Raw genomic sequence first — 22022 nt, forward strand, 5'->3', positions numbered from 1 at the left:
CTCTGGGGTTTGTCGTCAGACACATGTGATTAACTGGCTCTAGGATAACTGCAGAGTTTGGTGGACTATTGTTTACTTGGTCAGAATAGTGAAATCTTTTCTATTGGGGTTGGGGGAAAAGAATTTTCTGCACTGTGGCTATTTTATGTGGCCATACTGGATAACTCACAACACTAAGGCTGGAATTTCCCAGCCCCATTGGCATCAGGTGTCATGGCGGGTGGGGGGGGACAATATGGCAAGACAGCCAAAAATGTTTTCACGCCATTGTGAAAACAGTTTCCAATCGCCTGCTCCACCCGTCAATGACGGGCTGCGTTTCTTGCTGCCGCACATCAGGAACGTAATTTCAATACTTTATCTTCTCATTATAAGCCCTGCTTGCCGGAATCATCCCCCCCACCCCGCCCACGCTGGATCATCCAGGCAATCACGGCAGCGTGTTTCACAACTGTACATAACTGACGTCCACCTGGCGAGCTGCACTTCGCTCAGAACTTCGAGGTTTGTTTGCCTACCTAGCTTCGGGCAGCACTTACGGCCATCAGTGCCAGGCTTTGCAGGCAGCATCACATCATTTTTAAGGAGTGGAGGTGCTCATAGGCAGGTCTCTACCTACCACAGAATGTTAACAACACAGAAGGAGGCCATTCGGCCCATCATGTCTGCACCAACTCTCCAAGTGAGCATTATGACCTAGTGCCATTGCCATACCTTTTTCTCGTACTCTTGCACATTGTTTCTATTCAAATAATCATCTAATGTCCTCTTGAATGCCTCAGTTGAACCTGCCTCCACCGCACTTCCAGGCAGTGCATTCCAGACCCAAACCACTTGCTGTGTGAAGAAGTTTTTTCTCACGTCACGTTTGCTTCTTTTGCAAATCATTTTAAATGTGTGTCCTCTCGTTCTTGATCCTTTTACAAGCGGGAACAGCTTCTCCCTATCTACTCTGCACAGCCCCCTCCTGATTTTGAACATCTCTATCAAATCTTCTCTTAGCCGTCTTCTCTCCAAGGAGAACAGTCCCAACCTCTCTAATCTATCCTCATAGCTGAAGTTCCTCATCCCTGGAACCATTCTTGTAAACCTCTTCTGCACTCTCTCCAATGTGTTCACATCCTTCCTATAATGTGGCACTCAGAACTGTACACAATATTTCAGCTGAGGTCTAACGAGTGTCATATATAAATTCAGCATAACCTCCCTGCTCTTGTACTCTATGCCCCTATTATAAAGCCCAGGATACTCTATGCTTTATTAACTGCTCTCTCCTCCTGCCTTGCCACTTTCAAAGTTCGCTGCACTTTTACACACAAGTCTTTCTGCTTCTGCATCCACTTCAGGATTTCACCCCTCATTTTATATTGTCTATCCATGTTCTTCCTACCAAAATACATCACCGCACACTTCTCTGCATTGAGCTTCATCTGCCATCTCTCTGTCCATTGCACCAACTTGTCTATGCCCTTTGGAAGTTCCACACCGTCCTCCTCGTAGTTCACGACACTCCCAAACTCTGTATCATCTGCAAACTTTGAAATTGTCCCCTGCACACCAAAATCTTGATCATGAATATACATATCAGGAAAAGCAAGGGTCCCAATTCCAACCCCTGGGGAACTCCACTACAAACCTTCCTCCAGCCCAAAAAATATCCGTTGACCATTACTCTCTGCTTGCTATTTTTCAGCCAATTTTGTATCCATGTTGCTACTGTTCGTTTTACTCCATGAGCAATAACTTTTCTCACAGGCCTGTTGTGTGGCACTGTGCAAAATGCCTTTTGAAAGTCCATGTATACCACATCAACAGCATTACCCTCATCGACCTTTTCTGTTACCTCTTCAAAAAAACTCCAGCAAGTTAGTTAAACACAATTTCCCCTTTAGAAATCCATGCTGGCTCTTCCTTGTCAACCCATATTTTTCCATGTGACTAATTCTATCCCGAATAATTGTTTCTAGAATCTTGTCCACCACTGAAGTTAAACTGACTGGTCTGTAATTGCTGGGCTTATCCTTATAAACTTTTTTGAACAAGGGCATAATGTTTGCAATTCTTCAGTCCTCTGGCACCAACCTTGAGCCTAGGGAAGACTGAAAAATTATGGCCAGTGCCCCTACAGTTTCTACTGTCACTTCCTTCAATATCCTTGGATGCATCTCATCCGGTCCTGGTGCCTTGTCAATTTTAAGTACCGACAGTCTAGTCAACACTTCCTCCTTGTCAATTTTGAACCTGCTAGTGACAGAGTTCCCTCGTCTATCACCATGGCCTAGGTAGCATCTACCTCCTTGGAAAAGATTGATGCAAAGTATTCAATTAATACCTTTGCCATGGCCGTTTTGTCCATGTTAAGTTACCTGTTAGGTCCCTAATCGGCCCTACTCCTCCTTTCACCACCCTTTTACTATTTATATGCCTATAGAAGACTTTGGGATTCCAGTTTACGTTGGCTGCCGTCTTTTCTCATAATCCCTCTTCGCTTCTCTAATTCTCTTTTTCATCTCTCCTCTGAACCTTCTGCATTCCTCTTGGTTCTCAATTGTATTATCTATCTGACACCTTTCATAAGTACATTTTTTATTTTTTATCTTAATTTCGATCTCCTTTTTCATCCAGGGAGCTTGGGATTTGTTTGCCCGACATTTCTCTTTTGAGGGAATATACCTTGACTGTGCCCAAACCAATTCTTTTTTGAAGGTAGCCCATTGATCAGCTACAGTTTTTCCTGCCAATCTTTCATTCCAGTCTATCTGGCCCAGCTCCGTTCTTTCTACATTGAAGTTGGCTCTCATCCAATTAATTATTGTTACTCTGGATTGCCTATTGTCCTTTTCTATCATCATCCTAAAACATACAATACAATGATCACTGTCTCCTAAATGTTCCCCCACTGACACTTGATCTACTTGGCCCACCTCATTTCCAAGAACCAGGTCCAACAGTGCATCTTTTCTTGTTGGATTGGACACATACTGCAGTAGAAAATTCTCCTGAACACAACCTAGGAACTTTTGCCCATCTTTGCCCTTTACACTACCACTGTCCCAGTCTACCTTTGGGTAATTAAAGTCCCCCATTATAACTACACTATGATGCTTGCATCTCTCTGTAATTTCCCTGCAGATTTGTTCTTCTACATCTTTTTCACCAGATCAGCCATAAGGTGGGCGTGGCTTTTCAATGACTGCAGAGTGAGGGCCATAGTGGGGAAGGGGAGATATTCCACAGTGTGTGCTTGGGGCACATGTTGATCTGTGCAAGTGGCCTCAAGATAGTGAGGACTGAGGAGGCAGTCTCCAGAAGAGGTGAGGCCAGATGGAGATGTGAGGGTGTGTGTCAGAGAGTGAGTGGTGATGTCCCTTGGCAGTGATTGAGATGCCAGTGAATGTGTAATGGGCTTGTGAGTATGTGAGTTTATAGTAATAAGATGGTTGCCATACCCTGGCAGCATGGATGAGATCATTCATCCGTTTTTTGCGCTGGGTGGTCAACCTGTGAGCAGTATTGGCACTGTCTGCCTCGGCCACCGCCTCCCAATTTGGAGTAGTGAGACTGATGGGCCCTCCTGCAGCCAGAGTGGGAGTAGAGGACATCGCGGCGGGCCTCCATGGTGACCAGAAGGCATCCCAGGGATGGTTCACTGAACCGGGGGGTGGGGGGGGGGCTGCACTCTTCCTGGCTTTTGAGGTCATGGTTTCACCTAAGCAGTCCTGGGCTGCAAGAATTGAGAAGTGTGCATGTGGCTGCAGTTTAAATATGGCACCCTGTGTGAGGAAGCGATGAAGTAACGGCATGGTGGGCAAATTGGAGGTTTCCCGCCAGCGAGACGGCGTGTTTCCCGTGGCTGCATAATTAATGAGGCGGAAATGGGATGATACGGCGCAAAAACCCACCAATGCGGCCGGTGGGTAAAATGACTTCTTCCCGCCCACTACCACACTTTGTGCAAATTTGGGATGAATCCGCCCTAAGAACGATTAAATGCCGCAGGAGAGTAAGATTCAGTGCAGCACATTCCCTAGCAAATATTTTCTGTCTCACACCATCTGTTTATAGAGGCCATGCTCGCAAAAGCCTTTTTTAAGTAATGCTATCATTGCTGCATTTCACAATTGAAAGTGTCAGAAAAATTGACATGGGGCTGAATTTTCCGGTCAACAAGCAAGGGCAAGTTTCCCAATGTCACTGCACGTCACTTAGATTTTCAGTTCGGCAGGCGCACAGCTGACTCGGTTGCACACCTGCTGAACTGTCAAAGGCCTATTAAGACCCATTAAAAACTAATTTAAACAATTAAATGAACTGCCCCGTCTACCCTTAAGGTTGGAGCCCAGGCGGCCTCCACATTTTTTCATGGAACCTCATCCACGGGCGGGATGAGGTTTCATGAAGTGTTTAAAAATTCAATAAAAATATTTTAAAATATCATTGATATATCCCAGCTCACGTGAAACTGTCACATGAGGGGACATATTTAAAAAGTTTTCAAATACTTCATTTAGAAATTTCTGCGCTCTTTTGTGCGTATGCGCGAAAGAGCACACTCCTGACTTAGGGAATCCTCCCCGCCCGCACAGGGAGCGCTCAGCGTATCCGGGCGAGCATCATATTTAATTGGCCCGCCCATGTAAAATGGCGGTGCACACCCAATCGGGGGTGCCGATCGGGTTCGCACTCGCTCCTGCCTGCCCCCACACAACTCCCCCCACCTCCCCCAGTGGGGGTCAAAATTCAGCCCATGAAGAAATGTAATCCACATTGCTGAAAAGTTGGTTGCATGCAATTCACAAGTGTGTGTTGGTAGTTTGAGTCGATGTGTCTGGCTCTAATATGTCAGAGTACAGTTGTACTAGTGTTAGGTATCATGCCTGGAAACAACAGAGTCCAGATAAAGAAAACATTTTGCAAATGTGTTATTGTAATGAAAGCAGTTAATGGCTGTATGACAGAGAGTCTATTGATTGCAGTCTGTTTAACAGCTTGCAGCATGGTAACAGGTTTCAGTTGGTATGTTAGTTTATGCTCAGCTGCGTTCTAAGGACTTTTAAGGATAGACTTTTTTTAATTGGTGCAATTTGGCATACAAGGGCCAGGAAATGACTTGTTGCAATATTTTACTTTCTCCCTATGGCGGTAATACATTGTGTTATTTCCTGTGGATTTTCCTGATTGGGAACAGTAATCTCTCACAGAATATCCTCCTCTGAGTCTCTGCAAGAACTTCATTAAGATATTCAATCTTATGCAGCAAAACCTCCTGCAATCCTCCCTTCTCTGATTTGCATGATGCACTTAGTCTGCACATGAAATATGGCCTTTAAAAGTCAGTAAAATATTCTGTTAAAGGTTGCTTACTACAGTTGAAAGTGCTATTGCAAACCTTGACAAGATGTGTGGGTCCTTCAGCACTCTCCGCTTCTTGAGGCACATGAAATGGCTGAACATAGAGACATGGAGGAGGTTTGTCTGCACTGGAGGTTTGTCTGCACATCCATTCTCATCCGTTGACCCCTACATGCAGGCCCAAATTCATCTGGACGTTCTCTTGCCATGGAGAGATTAACTCGGGAGGCAACGATGGAGCAAAGCCATCTGCTGTGAACTGACCTGCAGACAACCTCAGCTACAGCAACTGTAAATATCATCAGCATTTATGCATCTGGTTTCTTCCAGACTTCCATGATCTGTAACAGTCAATCAGCAGTGCACAATGCACCAGACATGTCTCTGATGCTTTCTTCAGCCAGACAGCCGACTTTGTCAATTTCTCCCAACTTTCCTTGTACACACCACCAGAGAATGAAAGAACGCTGAAATGATTTTAGCTTAAAGCCTTCTCCATGATGCAGGAGATTGTGTATTCAACTATGTGGCTCAGGCTACATTTTGCTGCTCATCCTCTTGAATCACCTATTACTGTTCCTAGCCTCTGCACTCTGAATCCCTTAATGGTACTCCATTGAATTATAGGATTGATACAGCACAAGTTTGACCCATTGTGCCTTTGTCAGCTCTTGGGTAGACTATCCATTTCGTCTCACTCCCCTGTTCTTTCTCCATAGCCCTATAGCTTTGTTTTCTCTTTCAAGTTTCAATCCATTATCTTTTGAATGTTACTATTGAATCAGCTGTCACCACCTTTTCAGACAGAACATTCCAGATTACAAAACTCTTTTTGTAAACAAAAAAGTTTCCTCATGTCTCCTCTTTTGCCAATCACCTTAAATCTAGGTCCTCTGGTTTGTAACCTGTCTGCCACTGGTTTCTCTTTATTCACTCTATTTTATGATTTCAAAGATCTCCATCTAACCTTCTCTGCTTCAAGGAGAACAAACTCAGCTTCTCCAGTCTCTCCACATAACTAACCTCCCTCACCCTTGGAACTATTCTAGCAAATCTCTTCTGCATCTTCACCAAGGCCTTCCTAAAGTATGGTCCCAGAATTGAACATAATCCTTCAGCTGTGGCCTAAGCAGTGTTTTCTAAAGATTTAACATAACGTCTTCATTTTTGTACTCTGTTCCCATATTAATAATCCCAAGGATCCCACATGTTCTTTCAACAGCCCCTTCAACTTCTCCTGACATCTTCAAAGATTCATTACATACACCTCAAGGTCTTTCTTTTCCTGTGCCAGGGTTTAAAATTATAGAACTTAGTTGTACTTGCCTCTCCTCATTCTTCCTACCAAAATGTATCATTTCACACTTCTCTGCGTTAAATTTCAGCTGCAGTGTGTCTGCCCATTCCACTGTCCATGTCCTCCTGAAGTCTGTCTGCTTTCTTGTTTCCTATATTTCCAAGTTTCATTGCAAACAAAATGTACATCCAGCTCCAGGTTATAAATGTATACCAAAAAATGTAATGTTCCTGATACCAATCCGTGGGGAATACCACTGTACACTTCCCTCCAGATTGAAACAAGCATTCACCACTGCTCTCTTCTTTCTGTCCCTTAGCCAATATTGTATTTATGCTGCCACTGTCCCTAAATCCCATGAGCTTCAACTTTTGCTACAAATACTTCCTGAAACTCACTAACTACATCCATCAGGATGTACGTGTAACTGTGCTGGTGCTTGCAAGCTTTAGGGAGGGTTGCATAGTGATATCAGCAGCTGATCTTACCCTGGGCAACCAGCAATGCTGTTCGGCTCCTCCTCCAGGACTTAAATATGACTCAAAGTAAACAAGTATTAAAATGCTGGGGCAACATTTCCATGCCCCCCCCCCCCCCCCCCCCCAGTTTGGGGGGATGTGCAGGAGTGGGTGCAAACGGGCGGGTTCCTGATCGGTGTCCCCAGTTGGAGGTGCGGCGCCATTTTATGTGGCGGGCCAATAAAGGCCTGCCCAGTGTGACGTCCGCCAGGGAGCGCTGTGCACTCCCTGAGCGGGCGGAGTGGGGGGATTCCCTGAGCCGGGAGTGGGCTCTTTCACGCATGCGAGCGGAAGAGCACACAGATCTCCCTGAGGCAAAGTGCTGCCTCAGGGAGATTGGCTCAGGTTTGAAACATTAAATAAAGGTGAGAAAAAAATGTTGTTGCCATGTCCCCTCATGTGACACTGTCACATGAGTTGGGACATGCCCATAACTTTTATTTTAAAATATCCTGAAATTTTTAAATACTTCGTGAAACCGCATCCCGCCCGTGGATGAGGTTTCGTGCTTTTTCTAATGCCCGCCAGGGCTCCTGGCCTGCCCGCCAACCTTAAGGTTGGATGGGCAGGTCCATTAATCATTTCAATTGTTTTTTTAATGGCCTTAATAGCCTGCCGACCTGAGAATGTAAATGACCCGCCTGACATCACCCCGTGTCACTTTACGCGTTGGTGAGCGGGCCCTGCACCCCCTGCCCCGTTCGCCGACCGGAAGGTGCAGCCCCTGATTTCATGAGACATTTTCAAACAAGGGTATCCTGTGTGTATGAGGCAGGGACAAGATCTGAAGGTGAATGGTCACTCAGTCATGAAGTTTACGGCTTCACCTTTTCTGCTGCCTTGATGCTCTTATAGCTGAGGATGTTCAAGGTGATCTCCTCAAGGGGGACCACAGATTTATCAGTTCTGGAACTAAAACAAAAATAGCTGGAAAAACTCAGCAGGTCTGACAGCATCTGTGGAGAGGAAGACAGAGTTAACGTTTCGAGTCCGTATGACTCTTCTGGACCCTCTTTTGTTGTAGGTCTGTTCCCATGAATTAGAAACAGATAATGAACTTGTAGTTATATAACCCTTTATCATGAACCCATGGAATTTAATGCCCTTCCCCAAGGTGAGTTTGGGGCGGGACAATTTAATTGGGTGGCAGGGTAGCAGGTGGTGACCTGCCACCTTCTTGCCTCTATCCTAATTATGTCTGGGGTGGAAAGGCTCATGGACAGCCTTCATGCCTGGCTGCCTATTAAGGCCCTAAGGTGAGCAATTAATACCCACTGAAGGGCTTCATCCTGCTACTGCTTGCATTCACCTGGCAGTGGGTGGGAGAGTCACCAGATGGGAAGCCCAAGAAGCAAACCCTGTCCGGGCTGCTTGCAGGCTTCAGGTGGGATGGGGCTGGCGGGTGGGAGTCCCTTGTTTAAAGGTACTCAGTGCCTGATCGAAGGATCTAGCATCAGGAAGGAGAGCTCACTAAGAGCCACCCATCTGCACTTGTTGCTGACCTTCCCAGTGAGCCCCACCCCATGGCCCTATCCCGTCATCACTCTCCAGTGGTCTGGGGTCCCTAGGTGAACCTGCGCTTCAGGTGGGTGCAATGTTGGTATCTGCCATCGCTCTCCAGTGGCACTGCTGAGCAATTCACAGCTGCTGGCCTCTTATTGGCAGCAGCTCTAAGGGGGTGACACTTCCGGCCACAGGGACCTTAATCCCGGGGAGGGCCTGTGGCTGCCCAATTAAGTGCCTGATTGACACTTAATTAAGTGGGCCTTCCTGAAAGGAAGCAACACGGACCTGTTGCCGGCTCATCAGCTGGCAGGCAAGAGTCCCATTGCCTCCATTAAAAACCACCCATGATGTTTCAAAGTGCTGCACAACCAATAAACTACTTTTGAGTTTTATGGCACAGTTTGTTTGCAATCAACAGCAATTTTGAACATAGCAAAGTCCCACAAACAGCAAATATGACGAACGACTAATTAACATTTTTTGGTGGTGTTTGTGGGAAGAATGTTGATCAGGACACCAGGAGAACTCCTTTGCTCCTCTTCAAAAGATGCCATGTGGTCTTTTATGTCTACTTAAGCCACCAAAACAGGGTAAAAGGGTCCTTGTTTAACATATCACCTTGAAGGCACACCTTTAGTCCTGCCAGCCTAAGACATATATTGAAGTTCTAGATTGGGACTTGAGTCGCTATCTTCAGACTCAGAGGTGAGTACTATAAAAATAAGCCAAACTGATTAGATGCCATCTTATACTGCAAGCAGAGAAGGCGTTCTGAGACACTGAAAGTGATTGTACAATGAGTATGGATGTGCACAGTAAGGAATGAAAGGACCCTGTAAGGGAATTGTATGGATCGAATCGATAAGAAGCAAAGTAGATTGGCAGACAACAACTTGTCATATTCATATGACAGCTGCTAACGGAGTTGTTGGGTAGCTTTGCTTTATTATATTTCCTGACATGTACCAGTACCTATATAGAGTCCCACATAATACACATGATTTTGGATCTATTAGCCACCTCAGCTGCACTCTTGTCCTTTGGGTGGCCTATCCTGGAGCGACAATTGGTGCTATAATCCTCTTCATGCATAGCACTTGCATTTGTTGAACATTGGGGCTTTTGTGGTCCTTTGCCACAGCCTCTACGTTTGCTTTTTAGGTCAGTGGTTTGTTTTTGGGCACTTCTTTAACCTCCTGCATTCTTTTGAAAGTTTGGCACTGAACTTTGACTTATCTTTACATGACCCCAACACTTTTAATTCTGGTCTCCAACTCATCATTAATGTTCCAGTTTCCTGGCTTTCCCATTTTGTAAACTCGCAATGGGAGGTCCATTCAATGGATCTCCCCTTGAGTAGGCAATCTGGCCAACACTGGAAGATCTGGTAAGACTAATAGTTTCTGGTTCATACGTAGCAAGAGCACAAAGGTGACAAGACCAGAAAGTCTAACCAGTGTGTTTAATTGGCTCAAATCTTCCGAAGAATGGCAATCATCATCGTCTGATTGCCACTCTCCTCCTAAAGTATACTTCCCTGCACCATGCTGGAGCTCCACCACTCTCTTCCTAAAGTATATTTCCCTGCACCATGCTGGAGCTCCGCATTCCTGACTTGGGCTTCCAATCCTGGCTTCTTCAGAAATGCGGAGCATACCTCAAATCATACAGCTTCTTCATAGCATTGGATCATCGGAGGAGGGGGGAATGGACACAAACCCTGCCTCTTTTACAGCACTAGCTGCCATATGCTGGTAAGTGTTCAGTAACACATTGAAAAGCCTAAGACATTTAAACAGCTTTTCAGTGTGTTGGTGTAGGAGTTAGTGGGTGAGTGATTGGGTGAACGTGTGGATGAATAAGGGGGGTGGGGTGAGTGAGGTAAGTGGGTAAAAAGGTAGGGTGGCAGGTGGGTAGGATCGCAGTTGGGTAGGGTGGGAGGTCGGTAGAGTGATGGCGTTGGGCCAGGGAGTTAGGAGGGAGTCGAGAGGAGAGGTCAGGTCATGGGGATATCGGGTAGTGGAGCTAGTCAGGTTGGGTTGGGGGGAATATTGGGGGTGGGTCGGGTCAGGCTCAGTTGCGGGGTCAGGGGGGAATCGGGTGGTGAAGTTGGTTGGGAGGATCGGGAGGGGAATCAGGTGGTGAAGTTGGTTCAGAGGGTCGGGAGGGGAGTTGGGTGGTGAGGTCATGTCAGATTGAGTTGTGGAGGGATTTCAGGGGTAGTTGAGTGGTGGGGGCTAATCAGGTTGGGTTGTTGGGTCAGGTCAGGTCAAGTGTAGTGCCAGGAGCAGCACCAGGCATACCTAAAAATGAGATGCCAACTTGGTGAAGATACAACACAGGACTTCAAGCATACTAACAGCGGAAGCAGTATGTTATACACACAGCTAAGCAATCCAGCAACTATGGATCAGATCGAAGCTCTGTATTAATGCCACATCCAGTTGTGAATAGTAGAGGACAATTAAATAGCTAACTGAAGGAGGAGGTTTCACGAACATGCCTAGTGTCTCTAACTGGAAGGCCAGCATCTGAGTGCAAAAGAGATTGCTGAAATACTCACATCTTCTGCATAAGTACCAAGTGGATGATCCACCTCTGCCTCGTTCTGAGATTCCCACCATCACAGGTGCCAGTCTTCAGCCAATTTGATTCATGTCACGTGATTATTTTTGTTCTTTCATGGATGTGGATGTTGCTGGCTAGGCCAACATTGTTAACTATCACAAGTTGCCCTTGAAAAGATGGTGGCGAGCTGCCTCCTTGAGCCACTGCAATCCATCTGGTGCAGGTACACCCACAGTGCTGCTGGGAAGGAAGTTCCAGGATTTTGATCCAGCGGCGGTGAAGGAATGGCGATACCATTTCAAGTCAGGATGGTCTGTGGCTTGGAGGGGAACTTGCAGGTGGCGATGTTCCCATGGAAAAAAAAACAAAAAAAATCTTAGCCTCTGCTAACCTTGTCCTTCTAGGTGGTAGAGGTTGCAGGCTTGGAAGGTGTTGTTAAAGGAGCCTTGTCGCTGGGTCAAAATTGTGGAACTCCCTACCTGTTGTTAATATCTTCATCAAATGAACAGCACTGGTTTCAGAAGGTGGCTCACCATTCTCATTCTCAAAGGCAATTAGGGATGGGGAATACATACTGACCTTGATCAGCAACATCCCACATCCCATGAATAAATACATTTTGCAGAGTAAAGGAGATAACTGACAAGCTTAAGCAAGAATTTTTAGCATATCTGATGAGAAAATGGTAACATATAATAACGATACAAATGATAGTGAAACAAAGCACTGTTACTTAAGCAGAGATCCAATGTTTTTATGATTGGGAGATATCGGTGCAAGAAGACTAGTAAGTACCCATGTACATACAAGAACTAAATCTGATTGGAATTAGGAAATGACATACTTAATATACTGTAACTTGGATTAGAAGTAACCATTCTGAAATAATCCCCATGAATATTGTGAAGGAACATTAATATAAGGAAGTATATCATGATTTCTACAAAAAATAGTATTTTTTGTGCTGGTGTTGATTATCTGAAACCCATTTTGTACTTATCGAAGGGTTAGGCAATGTGTTCATTTACAATTGTTAATTTTCAGATGGTCCCCTGGAGTTGCCTTTGTTCCAGATGATTCCATCCCGACAACAAGTGGTATTCCATGGTGATCGTTTGCCTTTTCTGTGCACTGCAACATATGTGGATAAAACGACACAAATCCAATGGCGCCATGGTGGGAAAGTAATGGTAACGGATGAAGATAATGAAATATTTGTAGAACCAGTTATCATTCATGATTGTTGTTTAATATCCAGGTACGAACACCCTTTTTGCTTGCTTTTGAAGTATAATTGGATTGTTGCTATCTAATCAATTGGGCCTGTTGGTTTGTGTTTTTTTTTGTTATATCATAGCTCAGAAGATGTATTTTTTCAGCAGATAAATCCCAGATTGCTCTGCATTGTTGCACATTACAGATGACATGTTGCAGAGTGTACAGCGCTGGGCTGGAGCATAAATTTAATGACTGAAGTCGAAGGAATTTTGCACACCTTTGCATTGTCCTCAGTAATGAGTGCCACCTTCTGGAGTGAGGAATAATTACATGTACTTCAAGCATTTTAGCATCATTTATCACTCCCTGTATTGCAAACTAGGTTAGCAAAAGAATTTACGATGCAAATTTAAATTTTATTTGTAACTTCTAAATATGCTACAAATGAGCCTTGTGGTTGTTGTTTCCAACTCACTTATTTTTTAATTTTAAATTTGAAGACTTATCTATTGGTGCAAAAAAAAATTCAAATGAATGTGATGAAAATATACAACAAGTACGAATCCATAGGATGACCATCATGATCCAAGTGAAGTGTATTTTCTAGCATGCTCACTCTGTAACAAGTATTTGCTACATATGGCAAAACAAACAACACATGAATCAGCTACTAATGCTTTTGCTCATAAGCGATGCAGATATCCCCTGATCCCAAGATAACCTCTTATCACTCAGCTGGGTTATTATTTTGGTTCATATGGAAACCTTAGTTTTGGGGTCTTCAGTTGAAATAACACAGCCATGATGGTGTGAATCTACCATGCCATCAAACTCCAAGAAGATCCATCTCCACCCAAGACCAAGTTTTCAATTGTTTACAAGAACAAACTACTGTTAATGCTGAAATTCTTCAAGAGAGAATATGCTGGAAATTTTAGGTCGATGACCTTTCACAGAACTGATGACAGGTCATGACCTGAAATGTTAACTTTGTTGCCCTCACCACAGATTCTGCCAAAACTACTGAGCATTTCCAGAATTTTCTGTCTGTATTTATAATTCTTTACGTTGTTTGGTGGTTAAAAAAAACTTGAGTATTGCTGAAGAAAGGAGATTCTTTTGTTAAAGCTTTTTGTCTTGTACTCATCAGAACAAAGAAAATACCAATGTCAGACAACTGCATAGTAGAAGCGTGAAAAAGCATGAGCAACAGGTGAAGCTAGCTGTTTCACACTGCTGCTATGCAGTAGCAATACCATTAACAGGATGCTGCTGTCAAGTCAAAAAGACATTCTGCCTATCACACAAATGAGTAATGCGGTATATGAATTTCAGTGCCTGTGTGATGCTAGGTATGTAGGCTATATGCCCCAAAGACTGGCGGATTGTATCAAACAGCATGTCCCTTCCACTGTTGCAACAGGCAAGGTATGGACCATACCTGTGCTTGCAAAATTCAAAACACAGTGCCCAACATTAGATGTGATTCCGCGATTGGACCACATTTGCCAAATAATCCTCAGTATGCTAAGAATCATTCTGACAAACAATTTAAGATCATCAGTTGAGCTTGCAGTGTGGTGCATTTGCATGTACTGGAAGCTACATATATTAATACACAGAGCCCTATTCTTTGCAGACAGAAAGAGCATGTACACACATTGCACCTTTTTCAGCTAAACAAAACAAGTGACAACCATTTGCTGGTTCATTCCCCAGGGCAATGGTCTTGAGTAATCAGAGTCAATCTACTTGGTTTAAATTTCAACAATGTTTGGCAGTTAACTGTCAGCCACCATTGACTGGTGCATTCTCCATGGCAACGCCTCTACCAATCAGAGTCCACTTGCCAACCAATCAGCACTCTCTTCTTGTACAGTATAAATATATTGTTTACCCTGAGATTGGTTTTTTTTTTGTGAATTGTCCTGATGAGTGCAAATCAAAAAGCTTTGACAAAAAAATGCCTCTTTCTTTCAGCAATACTTAAGTTCTGCACTTGACAACTTGGAGAGGAAATTATATTGACACCAACTATGAAGGTGGCAGCACATCAAACCCATCTAAGTCTTTGTACCAAAAGAAATATTTTTTCAGAAAGACAGCAAATTACATTAAAATCAAGGGCTTGCCAACTCTCTGATCTCCAAAGCTCTTCATGTTTCAGATGGCATTAATCATAGTTTAAGTCCCCAAATCTCTCTCTTCTTGAATTACTTGAATTGGTTTATTTTATGATTAATGGCATTTCCTACTGTAGTACTTCAGGTGGACATTTATTCTCATCTCCTATTTAATGTCAGCAAAGCAGCAGTATAGTTTGCTTCAAATGAATATTGTACTCAAACTGTGCATTAAAACAAAGAGATAATGATTCATGTTTTTTATGAAACATTTGAGCTGCCATGAGTGTCAAGCAGGAGAAAAGGACAGCATACCTGTATGGTACCAGAATAATTGCAGGCTATAGTCCTGCTGCTAATGGACACCTTGACCCTCCACTCATGCATGCAGGGAGCATCAACACAGCTAGTGTTAGACTGGTTGATAGGATAACTAGTTTTTCTCACAGTGAGAATGACACTGTATCTGTCTGGATCAGGCTGGAGCAGTATTTCTGTTGGGATTTTGTGAAGTTCAGCAGTCTAATCCTTTCCTCTTACAGTAACTGAGCTATATCATGTACAAATGCATACATTGGGTTAAGGTAAATGGAGGAAAAAATTGGGCGACATAAATTTATGTATAAAAGTATGGAGCCTGCAGTATTTTTAAGTGATGGATGAAATAAATGCTTATGGAACTTACGGGTCTAGAAATGTTATGAATGTTGGTGTCTCTAACAAAATCATTTTACTCATTTTGACAAATGTTTGATAGATTCAGAGTTTCTGCTGTTATTTCTTCCGCTGTTATTTATAGTGCAATCATAATTTTGACTTAATTTAAAAGTGAATACTTGCAAATTTATATAAAGAACTTGAGGAAAAATTATTCTGTAGCTTGTAGGTGTGCACGGACACTGGCATTTCAAAGCTGATATCTTTAGCCCTTTGCTTAAATTTAACATCATTGAATTTAGATTTGGGCTGCAGAAAAGCATTGTGCATCCTTGTGGGACAGTGAAGCTTTGAAGTTTCAGACGTTTTAGATCAAAAATGGCACTTGAGAGTCATGAATCGAGAGTTAAAGAGGATAAATGGTGTATCAAGTGATTGACAGATGCAGGATGGGAATCATGAGCATCAGTACCAAAGCAAATAGAACTGGATTGAATGGAGCTTCAAAGCTGTAACTGAGCTTCAAGGTCAGTGAAACACAAAACATTACAGTCTTGAGGCAGTCAGGGTTTGCTTCAGACTTGATTTTTTTAATTTTAATTTTATAAAAAAGCAAATGTTTTGTATGTTTACTATCACAGTCAAATTATAAATTGTTGGTTAACTGCTGGAAATAAGGTTATCCAAGCAGTTTTTATTTAATCAAATTGGAAGCCTTTTGTGATTCGCTGTGTAAATTTGCTTGAGAGATGTAGCAGCCAAGCTATTTTCGAATTACTTTGTCCTTCACATGCAGCGTGATCATCTTAATCTCGCACAGCATGTTGTTGCTTCAGGAGATTTTCCATTAATATTTACCAAGATGGGCTGTATAAAATCTACACTTTACTTAAAGTGACATTGTTGGTGTGCTTGCACACACACATGTTGACAGTGAAGTGATTAATGACACAAAGGTGAAGAGCGCTGTGCAAAACTTTGTGCTGCATTGGGAATAGAGTCTGTAGTAGTGAGAATTTTCAGTGGTTTAACAATGGTGTGCGTATTTATAGCATGCTGCTTCAGCAGCATACCTTAAGTAAACACTCTTCATACTGCCCCTTATATGTGCAGAATTTCAGAACAATTGAGAACTTGTGCATGTTGAATAAGTGTCAAGGTCGCATTCCAAGGCAATTAATTAGACTGAGCAAGTGAGTTTTTCTGTGACGTTTACTTCAGCTGTTATGGTTTTTGAAACATAGAATAATGTGATTCTGTTTTAAAGATTTGCTTCCTACACTATAGCAGAGGTACAAAATATCATACTCTCTCCACATTCCAGCAAATAAATACAAATTGCAGATAATAACAGAGGCAATCCACATCAGGTAACAGATGTTGGCTGAAAAGCAGCACGGTATGGCTGTCAATATGTTATGAAAACACAGTTGTTGTCTGCTTCCTGCTGTGAATGTTTAGAGCTAATGCAATAGAATATACTGTTATGATCTCATTACAAAGTGAATAAATAAAGCAATTATTGTGAATGAAAAGACCTAGCGTACAGATTCAGTTTACTGTCTGAGGTACAGTAGTTAAAAGTTAAAACACGCAGATGTCATCCGTCCGCGCATTTTGCTTGTTGCTTTGCGTTTATTGATGATCTGACCTGAGAGTAGGATACCACTTTCTCTGGCTTAAATTACAAGTAGTTGAGTGAGCAGAAATATATATTCGTACAATCACTAGTTAGAAAGTCTATTCACAAAATAGGAAAATGGAAACAAAAGATACACTTTGTAAATCTCCTTTCTCTGACTGGATTTAAAAAAAAACCAGTAAGCTATAAGACAATGGAGGACTGTCAGCCAGCCACAATATATAATTTGCATTCCACCCAAGTGGAATGAAACGGAAACATAAACCCAAACCACCCTGAGAAGCGTGAAAAAACCCATCTCCTGTTGGGTTTCACACTTTCCTGAAACTCTTCAAATGTTTCTGAGATGAGACATCAAATGCAATGACCTGTTCTAAAAAGCAATAACTATGGCAGACATGTAATTAATTAAATTCCTCTGGAAAATACAGCCAACAAGACTTTAAGAACTGTTTGCCAAGCCAGAGATCAGAATGCAGTACTGAAAAGCTGCAAAAAAGTTCTCTCTCTCACTCTATCTCTTTCTCTCTCTCTCCTCTCTCACAGAAGTATTGTGCCAACCTATGCAAAGTAATCATCCTGAGAAAAGAAATCTAGATCTAAACTGAGAATTTTAGGGAATAAAACCTGGAAATCTGCTCCATTCAATTACATCCATGAAGATAACTGAACCAAACAGCTGTAATTAAGACCATTAAGACATTAAGACCAACGAAAGGACAGTTAACAAGGTTATCAAGGAGAAGTGGTGGCATAGTGAAATTGTCACTGCACTCGTATTCTAGAGACCCAAGGTAATCCTCTGGAGACCTGGGGTCAACTCCCACCATGGCTAATGAAGAAATTTTAATTCAATAAAAATCTGGAATTAAAAGTCTGACAATGACCTGAAAATCATTGTCAATTGTCAGAAAAACCCACCTGGTTCACTAATGTCCTTTAGGGAAGGAAATCTGCCAACCTTACCTGGTCTGGCCTGGTGACTCCAGACCCACAGCAATGTGGTTGACTCTTAAATGCGCTCTAAATGAGGAAAAAAAAGCTTAGCCAGCAGTGCCCGCATTCCATAAATGAATAAAAAAACTGTGTATTTCTTCATAAAATGCAAAATGCAGTATCCTCTTATCCTACCACCTGTGTTAGTGTGTGTGTGGGCCCAGGGCTTTTTTCTAAATTTGACAAGTAGTGACAAAAAATCATCTTTATCTTTGTTTAAATTCAGAAAACCTGTCTGACTAATCCTTTATCATCTGAAAACATACGAAGTGGGACTCCTGCAGTATTGGCAAAGGGCATCCTCTTCAAATTCATGAAAAAAAAAAGGCCTGTTATGATCAGACCTAGAGTGGTAGAATAAGAGAGTCATTTTTACCCCTCCAAATGTGGACATAACAGGATGCTTCAGTTTATGTTGATTCAATGGGCAGAATTTTCTGCCTGTCGGGCGCGCCGGCCGGGAGTGGGCGCGAAGCCGATCGCTGCCCGCAATCGGCTGCGTGCCATCATTTTACATGGGCAGGCCAATTAAAGCCCGCCCAGCGTGACGCGCGGATCTGCCTCAGGGAGATTAAGTTCATATTGAAGGTTTCAAATAAAGAAAGATAAAAATTATTTACACGGTGTCCCCTCATTGACAGTGTCACATGAGCTGGGACATGTTTGAGAATTGTGGGGAAAAAAAATTACTTATTTATTAAAACCTTAAGGAAAATTCACCCCGCCCGTGGATGAGGCTGGGGTTCTTCGCCTGCCAGCTAACCTTAAGGTTGGATGAGCAGCGTTGATAATTACTGTAATTGCTCTTTTAATGGCCTTAACAGGCCTTTGACAGTGTAGCAGGTGCGCAGCCGCCTCTGGCACGAGCCCTCTAAATGAAAGATCTGAATGACACACAGCTACATCAGGACGTGCACCCGACATCACCGCACATCATTTTACGCGTGAAAATTCTGGCCTATCAAATATAAATACCAGCCACATTCTTACTGTAGACAGAAAACAATCATTTTATAAATCCGTCCTTATGACGGGAAGCCTCTCCTACCCGTCCTGTAAAGTAGAAATTTGGGCATGTAACCAAAAATCATGGGAATATTGGCACATTTCCAATATTGCTGCTGGTGGGTGATACTTGTTGCTGGAAGTGCAAGGTCATAATTTTACACACCACCACCCCCCCCTCAAATATTTTATAAATAAAATGTTGCTCATATGAAGATTCATAGCAAAGAAGTAGAGAATGTAAAGAAGGAGAGAATGAATGATTATTAGGAAGATCAGAAAATATTTCAAGATGAGGGCAGCAGAGTTGAAGGAGCCAGATTTATTTATTAAAGCCAAGCAGTTGGGTGTCTATTAGCTTCCAATATTTGGATGGCTGATTAATCCTGAATGGATGGTGCTAAGTAGAAGGAGGCTACTCTGTGGGAAACTCTGGGATCTTGAGAAGACCAATCCATGTAAGGATGGTTTTCCATTTTTAATCTGGCATTTCAATTAAAATGCTAGATTTAACTCATTACATACTAACACTGCCTTCTCCGCACTTTAATTTTTTACTTGGAAACTAAAGATGTAATACTAGGAAAAGCTATAGATTCTATGGAACACCGTGACTTGGATTACATCTAGGCTCTTAGGAGTGACTGAGTCCCGTTACCAGATTTCGGCTGCAGCTCTTACTTCCCAACAAGGGTGACGAGTGCCCTTAAAATTAATTTGTTTATTTTAGCAAGGCCAAACAACACATGTTTCCCTTCCTATGTTTTGCAGTGTTTAAGAATTTGGATATAACTATTCAGGATTCTTACAGTCTTTCAGTAAGATTAGATTGCTTCACAGTGGCAAGATCAGTTTTATGGCTTCTTTTAAGGAAGGCCTATTTAAGTAATTAAATTCCATTAAGTACTTCATTATTGAGGGAAATTTATGTTTGTATTTCAAAAGGATGGTAAATTAGTTTGCTGGGTGAGTTTCTGTTTCCTTTGGAGCAGCATATCCCTATCTATCTTTGCCTTGACATCAGCTGTACACGTTCATATCTCACACCAGTTCCTCTGACAGTTCTTCCTGGCAGGATGCCTTTTGTTTGGAATGGAACATCCTATCAAAAGTCACAAGAGCAGCAGGGATTTCAGCTGTCCCGGCTTAGGGAATAACAGGTAGTAGATAATGGGGCAATATTTGAAAATTCTGTGGTAGAAAGGCTCCACAGCCTTACTATCACAAAGTGAAGCAGCACACCACAGACAGAGCTAAGTGACCCCACAACCAACGGAACAGATCTAGTCTCAGGAGTCTTGGCACATCCAGTGGCTGGTGGTGGACAATTAAGCAACTGACTGGAGGAGGAGACTCAAAGATATCCCCATCCTCAAAAGTGCAAAAGACAATGCTGAAGTAATTGCAACCATTGCTGACTGAGCTGGCTGAGTCCTGAAGGATATAGCTGCCAGACTGGGCCTGCAGCAGGTGGTGAAGGAATCAACAAGAGTGAAAAACCCACTTGACCTTGTCCTCACTAATCTAGCAGCATCTATTCATTACAGTACTGATATGAGTGACCACCACATATTCTTTGTGGAGACAAAGCTCTGACTTAATACATCATGTTGTGTGGCACCACCAGCATGCTAAATGCAGTAATTTCAGAATAGATCTAGCAGCTCAAAACTGGGCACCCATGAGACTTTGTGGGCTATAAGAAGTAGCAGACTTGTAACCTCATGGCCTAGCATATTCCTCAGTGTACCATTAGCAGCAAGACTGGGGATCAACCCTGTTCATTAAGGATTGTAGGAGAGCATGCCAGGAGCAGCACCAACCTGGTGAAGCTACAACACAAGAAGAAATGCATGCTAAAGATGCAGTATGTAGAAGACAGAACTAAATATTCCCACAACCAATCCATCAGATCAAAGCACTGCAGTTCTAACCACATTCAGTTGTGAATGGTGGTGGACAATTAAGCAACTAAGCTCCATGAACTTCCCCATTTTCAATGATGGCAGCGTTAGAACTGGAGGTCAAAAGACGAGGCTGAAACTTTTGCAACCACCTTCAACCAGAAGCACTGAGTGTATTATCGATCTTTGTCTCCTCCTGTGGTCTCAACCATCACAGATGCTAGTCAGTTTTCAACAAATGATATCAAGAAATGGCTGAGCACACTAAGTACACCAAAGGTAATGGGCCTGACAACATCCCAGCTGCAGTACTGTAGATTTGTGCTCCAGGACTAGTTGTGCCCCTAGTCAAGCTGTTCCTGCACAGCTGCAACACTGGCATCTACACAACAAGGGGAAAAATGCCCAGGTATGTCCTGTCCATAAAAGCTGGACAAATTCAATAGAGTAGATTACCGCCCCATTAGTCTCATTCATCATCCAATAGATGGAAGGTGTAGTCAACAGTGCTATCAAGTGAAACTTACCAATAACCTGTTCACTGATGCTCAGTTTGGGTTCTGCCTAAATCTACTCGGCACCATATCTCATTACAGCCTTGATGCAAACATGGACAAAAGAGTTGCATTTAAGAGGTGAGGTGCGAGTGACTGCCTTTGACATCAAGGCAGCTTTTAAATGAGTGTGGCATCAAGGAATCTTATCAAAATTGAAGTCACTGGGAATCAGGGGGGAAAAGTCTCCAAAGGCTGGAGTCGTACATAGCTCAAAGGAAGGTTGTGGTTGCTGAAAGCCAATCATCCACCCCTAACGTATGGCAGCAGTTCAAGAATGCGACCCACCATACCTTCTCAAAGGAAATTAGGATGGATAATAAATGCTGAGCTTACCAACAATGCCCACATCCCATGACTGATGAATAACAACATTTTGAAAGTTGGTGGATTTTTGTAATCTGTTTTGAAAGGTAATTGCCAGAGAAAGAGAGACCCTTGGTTGCCATTTGCATTTTATTTTTCCTTGGTTACATATTGGTTTACGTATATTGGTATACATATTCGCATGTAATCTGAATGGAATGCTGCATGGAAACAATGAAATGCTGCATAAATTTGGAGATTACAATTTAAACCCATGAGCAAACAAGCAAGCCACTGAACAATCTTCTAAGCTTTAATCATCCTGTCATTGATGGCATAAGTGGAAGGAATCATAGCAGAGCCCGAGGAATAATTC

General features: G+C 42.8%; 1 protein-coding gene across 1 annotated transcript in view; it reads left to right on the forward strand.

The window, feature by feature from the left end:
* LOC121289836 (adhesion G protein-coupled receptor A3) overlaps positions 1–22022 on the forward strand; it is a 553143-nt gene that overhangs the window by 242082 nt on the left and 289039 nt on the right. Inside the window, exon 7 of the mRNA XM_041209725.1 lies at positions 12286–12499. Coding sequence (XP_041065659.1) covers positions 12286–12499 — 214 coding nt within the window. The remainder of the gene's footprint in view (positions 1–12285; positions 12500–22022) is intronic.

Source organism: Carcharodon carcharias, chromosome 17 (genome assembly GCF_017639515.1).
Source record: "Carcharodon carcharias isolate sCarCar2 chromosome 17, sCarCar2.pri, whole genome shotgun sequence".
NCBI classification, from domain to species: Eukaryota; Metazoa; Chordata; class Chondrichthyes; order Lamniformes; family Lamnidae; genus Carcharodon; species Carcharodon carcharias.